At 44.3% G+C, this 10,602-nt stretch overlaps 1 protein-coding gene across 2 annotated transcripts in view; it reads right to left on the reverse strand.

Annotated features, from left to right (window-relative positions):
* The window catches only part of Timd4 (T cell immunoglobulin and mucin domain containing 4), a 29,543-nt gene extending 23,295 nt beyond the window's left edge, over positions 1 to 6,248 (reverse strand). For both annotated transcript variants that reach the window (XM_055597188.1, XM_055597187.1), the window contains exons 1-3: positions 6,180 to 6,248; positions 1,389 to 1,730; positions 1 to 49 (exon numbers count right to left, since the gene is read on the reverse strand). In XM_055597188.1, the coding sequence (XP_055453163.1) occupies positions 1 to 49; positions 1,389 to 1,730; positions 6,180 to 6,237 (449 nt within the window). In that variant the 5' untranslated portion in view covers positions 6,238 to 6,248. The remainder of the gene's footprint in view (positions 50 to 1,388; positions 1,731 to 6,179) is intronic.
* Between the last annotated feature and the right edge of the window lie 4,354 nt (positions 6,249 to 10,602).

Below are 10,602 nucleotides of genomic sequence, written 5' to 3' on the forward strand. Positions count from 1 at the left end.
GTGGTTGTTGTTGGTCTTGTGGTTGTTGTTGGTCTTGTGGTTGTTGTGGCTGTAACCAACAGAAGATGCATCTGACACCAGGTAGAGTTGGGGGATAGGAAACACCACAGACACATCTGCGATCCTTCTGTTCTGTTGGCCTCTCTTGGTCCATTGGCCTGGACCGTTCACGGCAACTGAGTTTATTGCCTGCATTTCTGTCCTTTCTGGTCTATTTGTCACATTCTAGCTACAGAAATATTATAAAAAAAAAAAATCACACATCTAATTATGCCCATGCCCTGCTTAAAACTTGATCAGCCATCCTCCTTGACTATCCAATAAAAGAAGCAAATGAATCAACAAACAAGCAAACAAAAAACCTCAGCCCTGCTCGCTGCCCTGTAAGGAGCCACCCGCTCTGCTGTCTTTCCAATCACATGCTGCTTGAAGGGAATCATCTCACTTTCCTCAGCTGAATACAGCCCTTCCTTCACTCTCAGATCTCAGCGAGAAGCTCTCTTCCATGCTGTAACAAGTCTTCTCTGTCTCACGCTCTAATGCTTGAACATCAAGGCATCTTGCTGTATTTTTACAACTACCCACTTATTTGTTTGTTTAAAGTCTGCTCCTCCCACCAAACTATCATCACCACAAGGAAACCCAGATTTTATTCTGCCGATTCTGTTCTTATTCATGAATCTGATACCCATTACGGTGTTCGGTGTTGTACAGATGAAGCAATACATAGAAGTGAGCCCACAGCCAGGAGTCACAGAGTACGCCCATGGTGACTTGTTCCTCCTGAGGCAGGAGGATCTCCAATTCAAGATCAGCCTTGGCTACATAGAAAGTTGCAGGTCAGCCTATATGCTACATGGTGAGACTCTATTTCAAAATGTATTAAGTGAGCCCTAATTGTGCAACTTCTGGTGAGGATATAGACTTTGTTATATGTTGACCATTGATTTGTGCCAAGCCTTCCTACTTCATTAACATAGATCTTGAAGTCATTAGCCACAGGTTACTGTATAGCTTTCAACCTCTCCAGGATATGACAAATCCCTATGGGCTTTAATGAAGCAGAAGGATCCCATTTGTTCACATAAAAATTAGGAGGCCTGAAAACACTGAGCCAATTTCTGCAAAGTGAGGAAAAGTGTCCAGATAAATAGTACCTTCCATTTCCAATCTGACTCTTGCATTTATCCCCTTTCTCATTTAGGAGGCTGTTCTGGCTGTAACTAGTATGGTGGTTTCCCTGGCCACACTATGTGACACCATTTGAAAGACAGCTTCCCCACCCATTGCTCAAGTAAGCACAGCATCTTCACCAACACCCACTGAATGACTCTGTTACCACAAAGCAGAAAAGGCTTTCTCAGAGTTGAGTCCCCTTCTCTCCTCACCTCTCCTCAGCTCCAGGCGCACCGTCTTCTTGACATCATTGAACCAGCCAGGCACTTCTATACGGCAGCAGTACACCCCACTGTCACCTTGATTCGTGTTTGAGATAGTCAAGGACACATCGCCCAACCGGATACTCCCCTGAAGTGTGTATTTCATGGACTTCCGGGTGATGACTTTTGTTCCATCCGTGTGGAGAAGCTGCTCATTGCACTTGGAATTAGGACACGCGCCTTTGCCCCAGCACATGCTGTTGCGGCTCACGGACCAGGAAGAGTACTTACAAGGCAGAGTCACCGACTGGCCCAAAAACCCTCTTACTGTATCCTCTGAGGCAGCTGGTGCTACAGGAAAAAGTGAGAAAGCTATTATGCAGACAAAATCTCTCAAATAACCGCAGAGCAGTGCCGCACGCCTATAATCCCAGAACTCAGGGAGGCAGAGGCAGGTAGACCTCTGTGAGTTTGAGGACAGCCTCATCTACAAAGAGAGTCCAGGCTTCACAGAGAAACCCTGTCTAGAAAAACAAAAACAAACAAACAAACAAACAAAACCTCTTGAATATACTGCGCCGTTTGTGTACATATAGAGGCTTCTGGAAAGATGAAGGAGAGTGCGCTATTTCTTTAGGATAAACGTTAATGAGCTTGCCTGTGCTCCTGAGCTCCTAAGTCCCCAACCTTCTACCCCCAAATTGGTGACAGGTGGTACAGAGTCTCTAAACGCCCCTCCCCAGTAAGGCCTCTTTGCCGATTTAAACGCTCCTATCTCTAGTACCATTCAGTAAATCAGCTCCCGATTGAAGAGGCCAGACCCTATAATCTAGGTCACATGTTTCACCTAAAGCCACCCAAAATCTGTGCCTGCCCCCAACCACTCCAATCCCACCTTGCTGCAGCTCACTAAGTAGATACAGTGTGCTGCTGATTTGAATGTCTCCAATGAGTTACCCAGCCCAGACAGAAATCTGACAGGAAAGAAAACTGCCGAGTTTCCTTCATTCTACACTCCCTGTCCAGAAGGTGAGTTGGGATCTGCTCACTCTGGATAAGCTATTTGCTTAGAAGCTCTTGCTAGGAAGAGTTTGAGAATTTGCACTTCTTGACTCTGTTTTTAAATTGTATTTGTGTGTGTGTGTGTTTGAGAGAGAGAGAGAAAGAGAAAGTTGTGTGCATGCTACATTGAGCGTGTGATGGTGAGACATTTGTGAATCGGTTCTTTCCTTCCACCTTCACATTGGTTCTGGGGATTCAACGGTGGTCTTCAGGCAGCAGTGCTCAAGCTGTGGGTTGTGATCCCCAAAAGATAATCAGGAAACAAAGATATTTACATTATGATTCATAATTACAGTTATGAGGTAGCACTGAAATAATTTTATGGTTGGGGGTCATTATGACAGGAGGAACTATGTTAAAGGGTCTCAGCTTTGGGAAGGTTGAAACCCCTGTTCTTTCCCTTTTGAGCCATCTTGCTGGCCCTAACTTATTTATTTATTTTTAAAATTATAATATACATTTGATGAAATTTGTCTTCCATTTTTTTCTCCTCCAGTTTCTTCCCTCTTGCCTCCACACCCTTCCAACCTTTTGTGCTCTCTTGTTTAAAATCCTAAATGATCATCAGTATAGTGTTATCCGTACGTGCATGCATGGAGGGCCATCTAGTCGAGCAGGGGTAGCCTCCCAGGGGCCACATCCCTCAAAAACAAAAACAAGTAAAACCAAACCTGCCTGTCCCTCTCCTAGGGGCGATCGATTGTCAACATCCTCTCTCCTAGGCATGGGGTTTCATGCCCAGCTCAACTGTGCTGGCATTTTCTCTGCCTTGATCTCATGCTGATTTTATGCATGCAGCCACAGCCCCTGTCCCACTTATTTCCTCTTCTTATAAATAAATAAAAAGATTTATTTGGCTGTGGTGGTAGTGGTATACCCCTTCAATCACAGCAAGGCAGAAGCAGGCAGATCTCTGTGAGCTCAAGGCCAGCCTGGTCTGTAAATCGAGTTCTAAGATAGCCAGGGCTACACATGAAAATCCTATTCTGAAAACAATATATGTTTGGTTTTTATTTAATGCAAATGAGTATTTTTGCCTTTTGTATGTGTGCCCGATGATACGGTAGCCAGAAGATGGTACCAGATGCCCTGGAACTGGAGTTATAGGCAGTTATGGGTTGCTGTGTAGGTGCTGGGAACCAAACCCGGGGCCTCTGGAAAGGCAGCTAGGGCTCTGAACAGCTGAGCCACCTCTTTAGACCCCACCTTTTAATGGGCAAATAATAATTATATATATGTTTATAAGATGCAGTGTAATATTCTGAACTATGTTCACAGAAAGGGGGACAAGCTTAGTTAACATTACTATCTCACTAACGCATCATTTTGTGATGAGACGTTAAACTGATTGAGAAATTTTGAAATAGGCACTGTTATTCTGATACAGTCTCTTTCGTGAAGTGGATAAACAAAGTCATTGCATCTTCTCATGGGCTCTGATTTAGCATATGCCTAGAAAGTACCTGCTGAGGTAGACAGCAAGCTCAGGGAACCAGTGCCTCCATAATGGAAAGAAAGGGTTGGAACTGGGTGTAGAAGTCAAGAAGGATTTAAACTTCATAATGTTTTTTTATCTTTTTACCCAAAAGTTTCCATATTACTCACCTAATTAAAAATCACTACAAAAAAAGGAAGCAAGAAGCTTCATGTGGCAGAAAAATACACGCTCGGGTAACATTGTGAACGTCACTCTAGGAGCCCGTGTGCGTTTGGGGGTTCTTGAAAGAAAGCCACACTCTTCATTATTGCAAGGCACAGAGAACAGTACTTGCCACAAAAGGAGTTCCAAGGTTTATATGCCAACAAACACCATGAAACTAACCTAATGGAATTCCTAATGATTTTAGAATGAGGAGCCACCTTAGAATGAGGAGCCACCCATATTGGATGTAGAAACACAACAAGAAACATATTCCTTCAGATATGAAACTACTGGGGAGAAGATAAATCAGAGCAACCAGGTCAGTTCCTCGCCTGCGGGAAGGTGACCTCTTTGCTGCTGCCAACTCATTCCTTCTCCAGCCTGTGACTGTCCCCCTATCCAAACCCCGGTTTTGCCAGAGGGAAGAAGTCCTAGATGTCCTCTGACACATCTACTTTGGAAAGTGGTCATCCACTGTCTTCTAAGCTGACCATTTGAGTGAAGACACATTAAAACATAAAGAAAGAAGCCAGGCATAGAGTTACACATCTGTAATCCTTACACTAAGTAGGCAGAGGCAGGAGGCCTGCAAGCTCGAGGTAGCCTGTGCTACCTAGCAAGACTCTGGCAAAGACAGACAACGGCCAAAGGAGGGAACACAGAAATCAGTTGACCAGGTGCTGACTTCTTTAAGCAAGGCTGGAGAATCCCATTAAATCCTTGTTCTGGCACAGATGGGACATGGTGATGTAAACTCCAGCAACTTTTTCTGTAGTTTCACTATGAAAAAATAAACAAACAAACAAACAAAAAAAAAACTGCTTGGTCCAGCAGTTACACCAGCACTCAGAGGGTAAGGCTGGAGAATGCCAAGTTGAAGTCCAATCTGGATTTGATTGTTAGACACTGTTTCAAATAAATATAATTAATTAATTATTAATTAATTAATGCTCAGCTAAATTTCAAAGAGAAGATGTGAAAACAAAAATGACTGCTTTCATTCCGTAGATTACTTCTGGAAAGCCTATGCACTCATGACATCAAGTGCCTCGTCCACCTTCTGGGAGGTACAGTGTATCTGGGGATAGAGACTGTAGAGTGAGCATTTAGTATGGTGACAAGTTCTCTAATATAGGAACTTCAGAGATAAGAAGTCAGCAGAAACCCCTAAAGCTAGAATAGGAAAAGTTTGAGTTTCCTGGAGACCTGGGTTGACCTCCTCTATTCAAGAATGAAAGAGAGGGAGAGGAAGAGGCAGAGTAATGCAAGACACATTCACGGTGTCAGCATTAGTGACTGGGAGGGCTACAGCCGTGACCTGACTGGTTGCTGTGCACCTCAGGGTGTCCATTCAAACTCACTGTTCGTCTGTGTCAGTCAAAGCCTGAAAACAATATGCCAAAGAGAAACCTCCCCTTACTTGGGCACAGTGACACATGCTGAAATCCCAACACTAAGGGGGCTAAAGCGGGACTGACTTCCAAGCACCCTGGGCTATACAGTGAGATCCTGTCTCAAAGAAACAAAAACAAGAGCAGGGCATGGTGGTGCATGTCTTTAATCCCATCCCTTGGGAGGCAGAGACAGGTGGATCTCTGTGAGTTTGAGGCCAGCCTGGTCTACATAGTGAGTCCAAGAACAGCCAGAGCTGCATAATAGAGAGACTCTGTCTCAAAGTATTAAAAAGGAAGAAAAAAAAAAAAAGAAGAAAAGGAGAACTATAACTCATTTTGAAATCCCATCCCTAGCAAAACAAAATTTGAAATATGTCCCCTGAAAACAAAGGGAAAAATAAGAATCTAAACAAGTACTCTTAACCAGACAAATCACTTGCTTCTTGCTTTAGAGCGCCTACAGATGAAATTTCTCACAATTGTTCATTTGACACATTGTTTCTATGTCTTCAGTTAGAAATAAGAGTTAATTAAACTATTTATTTTACTCGGGAACACCAAACCATTCTCTAGAAAAATCACTGCATAACAAGTTGAGGAAGAAATTCTATAAAAATGCAAGTCTAGAAAGAGGCAAGTTTTAGTGGAACCCTGAAGTCTGCCCACCAAGGGGCCCAGAATGGAAGCACCCAGCACACTTACTCAGAGACATCCACCAGATCCCCATCATCAGCCAGAGAAGGAGAAGCCCCTTGGACATTGTGACAGGAGTCTTTGTGTCTGTCAAAACCCATGCCTTATATCACAATTACTGCTGACAGGGTGGGACACTGGACTTTCACTTCCCTTTCTGCATTACAATCTTCCCGTTCCCTCATCCTGAATGACCTCCCTCAATCTGGGATATGTGATCAAAAGTGCTGAGTACTTTTCTCATGGCAGCCAGTGAGTGTGTACAAATGTGTGGGCTGACAATAGGGTGTCAATGTGCCTCTGTGTCCTCTGTCCTTTGTGTGCCCGAGCATCTGTGTGTGCCTGCTTATGTGCATGTGTGTCTGCATAAACTGTGCAGAAGTTACTCTTCCTCATGGTGGCCAAAGCAAAGTTAAACTGGCTTTTCTGGAACTCACTATGTAGACCAGGGTAGCCTCTACTCCTGGGAACTCACCATGAAGCTCTCGAAACCTTGCCTTCTCAATGAAAAATGAAAAGTTAGGTGCAATCCATCACCAAAGAAACCCTGCTACCTACATTGTCAGAGTTTATTGGAACAGGAGAAAAGAGCCCCAGTAGAGGAAGCTACTGTGTTAAAAACTACAGTGTTTTTAAAACAGACCCACCCATGAGCAGACACCAGCCTACCACTCCCCAAAGGGAAAGAGCATAAGAGATGAATTGGAAACCAAATGCATGAACAGGATGGTTTTATAGTTCTTCAGGAGTGTATAAATAGAGTGACATACCCAACTCTACCTAAACAAGGCAGAGGAAAAATCAGGCCAATCTTTGCCAACCAGATCGCAATTAGGACCAAAATACAGTGTAGAATCTTGAAACAGAAAAAATAACATTAGTTTGGCGATTTTTGTTTTTTTGGTTGGTTTTGTTTTGTTTTGTTTTTTTGCTTTGTTTTGTGTTCTTTTTTAGAGAGGCAGCTCCATGGTTAAGAACACTTGCTGCTTTTGCAGAAGAATCAGGTTCTGTTCTCAGCACCTACATAGCAGCTCATAGTTGTTTGTAAATTCAATTCTAGGGAACCCAACACACTCTTTCGACTTTTTTGGGTACCAGGCATGCATGTGGTATATATATATATGCAAGCAAATACTCATACACATAAAATAAAATTAAAAAAGTTATTTTAAAAAAAGACCATTAGGTGGGGCAAGATGGCGGTGCCAGGAGGACTCTCATTCTGAGGAGCAGCACAGCAGGATTGTCACAGTGACCAGCAATCAGAACTCTCAGCCATAAAACACAAGTGATTGTGTTTCACAGGTGAGAGGATACCCCACGGTGGGGGATTCAATCAGCTTTAACTCACCCGGCTAAACTTCGGAAGAGATCCTGGTTCCGCCAGGCGCTTGGTCGCCAGCCCAGAGCTACACGCCAGCGTGATCTGGTCACTGTCCCAGACTGAACTGAGGGCCCACAACACCACAGACTGGATTTTCCAGTCGAGAGATAACCCCCCGGAGCAGAAAACGATTGGGACCGACCTTAGGTCACCCAGACATCCCCTGGAAAAGACTCGGGTTCCGCGGGCGCCCCAAGAGCCAGCCCGGAGCCAGAGCAAGGGACCCAGGTGCATGCACAGGGACCTGCCTGCGTGCCTGATTTGCCGCCTCAGATAGAACTGTGGGCACCAGGGCACCAGGGCACCAGAGACTGCGTTTCACTGTCAGGTGCAAACCACAGGGAGGGAAACGGCTGGTCTGATCTCAGAGCACTCAGCCGACACCCCCACCCCGAAAAGATCTCGGGAAAATTACCCAGTTTAGGCAGCCGCCAAGGCTCCCAAAGGCCAGAAGGGCGGAGCCACAAGCGGGCATCTGTGCCTGTGGGTTCTACTTGCTACGCCAGACAGAACAGCGGTCCCCAAAGCAAAGACTGGGTGTCTCTGGCAGGAGGAAATCCCCAGCGGAGGGGATCATCAGGTCTAACGCTCAGAACACCAGCACCAAAAGACTTCCTGGATACACGCAGACTCTAGGCTCTAAGGCAGGCAGGAGCGCTTTGCTCAGCTGCCATTATTGAGTTCCCCTAGGGCACTGGGACACACAGCTGCATCCTCAGACCTACAAAAGCCAGAGAGCCATTACAGCAGCCCTCAGATACTGTGCCAAGGATCAACCAGTTATCCCTAGCTAGACTGTCAAAACTGTGGGAATCCCTGGTCCTTCAAGAGGGCTACACCCACAGCATCTGGACCAAAGTAGTGCCTGCAGCCGCCATCCCAGACAGGGACACACAGCTTCTGGTCCAGAGTGAGGCACTCAGCCTCCAGACCAGAGCAGCGCCCCCAGGCACCAACGCAACCTAGGTGCACATTCTCCAGGCCCAGAGCGGAGCACTCAGCCTCTGGCCCAGAGACTTGCTGGGCGCACCTCTCACTTTCCCGAACAGAACTGTGTGCCCCAGGATAACAGACTGAGTTTCCCTGTTGGGAGAAAACCCCACAGCTAGGGAATCACCAGGTTCTTCAAGAGGACTGTACCTGAGCAGCAGCACACTATATTTATAACAAGAAACCCAGCAGTGGGGCAGCTGTCTTGAGAACTTCTATGGGTAAGAGGAGATCCCCCCCTGCCTAACAAAGACCACAGCTACTACTCAGGGCTATAAACCTGAGGTGAGCAGTGGCAATTCCTGAGAAACACTGGCCATACAGTGACCATAACCAAAAAGCAGAGAAGGACTCCTTCAGGAAAAATCATCTTCCGGCCAAGGGGATACTCCCTACCTCAGGACTCCAGGAAGCACAGAACCTAACAGCCAACACCTAAATCAGCCCAATGGATAGAGGTCAGCGTAAAGGCTCAACCAACAAAAGACAGAGCAATATGGCATCTCCAGAACCCAGCCATCCAGAGGCGAACAGCCCTGAACAATGCAGCATAATAGAAAATCAAGAAGATGACCTTACATCTATGCTGATAAAGAGGATAATAGAGGAAACAAATAATGTACGTAAAGAATTAGAGGAAGATAAAACCAAACAGATCATGGCTATCCCTAAAGAAATGGAGGAAGTTAAAGACAAGCAGATTATGGCCATGCGTGAAGAAATACGGGAAGATGCAGCCAAACAGCTTGCAGCCTTCAGAGAAGAAATAATTAAATCACTGAAAGAAATAAAAGGAACAGAGTTGAAGGAACTAAAAGAAAAAGAGGAAAATACAATCAGACAGGTGAAGGAAGTAAACAAAACAACTCAAGACCTGAAGATAGAACTAGAAAAATTAAAGAAAACACAAATGTAGGAAATAATGGAGAGGAAGAATTTAGGGAAGAAAACAGGAACTACAGAGGTAAGCATAACCAACAGAATACAAGAAATGGAAGAAAGAATCTCAGGTGTAGAAGATACAATGGAAGAAATCGATGTATCTGTCAAAGAAAATGTTAAATCCAAAAAATTCCTGACACAGACTGTCCAAGAAATCCAAGACAATATGAAAAGACAAAACCTAAGAATAATAGGTATAGAGGAAAAAGAAGACTCCCTTCTCCAAGGCCCAGAAAATATTTTCAACAAAGTCATTGAAGAAAATTTCCCCAAGTTAAAGGAGAAGCCAATAAGGATACATGAGGCTTACAGAACACCCAACAAATTTGACCAGAAAAGAAAATCCTCCCACCACATAATAATCAAAACAGTAAGTATACAGAACAAAGAAAAAATACTAAAAGCTGTAAGGGAAAAAGGCCAAGTAACATATAATGGCAAACCCATTAGAATCACACCTGACTTTTCAACAGAAACTATGAAAGCCAGAAGGGCCTGGACAGATATCATGCAGACCCTAAGAGAACACAGATGTCAACCCAGGCTACTATACCCTGCAAAACTCTCAGTCCTCATAGACGGAGAAAACAAGATATTCAATGACAAAAACAAATTTCAACAATACCTACACACAAATCCAGCATTACAGAAGACACTGGAAGGGAAAATACAACCCAAGAAAATTAGCTTCTGTCAAGAAAACACAGGAAATAATTAACCTTACTACAGCAAAACAAAAAGCAACCAAGCACACAACCTTATGAACACAGCCAACATCAAAATCAAAGGATCTAACAGCCCCTGGTCATTAATCTCTCTCAACATCAATGGACTCAACTCTCCAGTAAAAAAAAACAGATTAACAGAATGGATACGTAAACAAAACCCAGCAATCTGTTGCATACAAGAAACACACCTAAGACACAAAGATAGACATTACCTGAGGGTAAAAGGTTGGAAGACGACTTTCCAAGCAAATGGACCCAAGAAACAAGCAGGAGTAGCCATTCTAATATCTGATAAAATAGACTTTCAACCAAAATTAATTAAAGGGATGGGGAAGATCACTTCATACTCATCAAGGGAAAATTCCACCAGGAAGACATCACAATCCTG

The sequence above is a fragment of the Psammomys obesus genome, unplaced genomic scaffold (assembly GCF_907164565.1).
Source record: "Psammomys obesus unplaced genomic scaffold, mPsaObe1.curated_primary_1811, whole genome shotgun sequence".
Classification (NCBI taxonomy): Eukaryota; Metazoa; Chordata; class Mammalia; order Rodentia; family Muridae; genus Psammomys; species Psammomys obesus.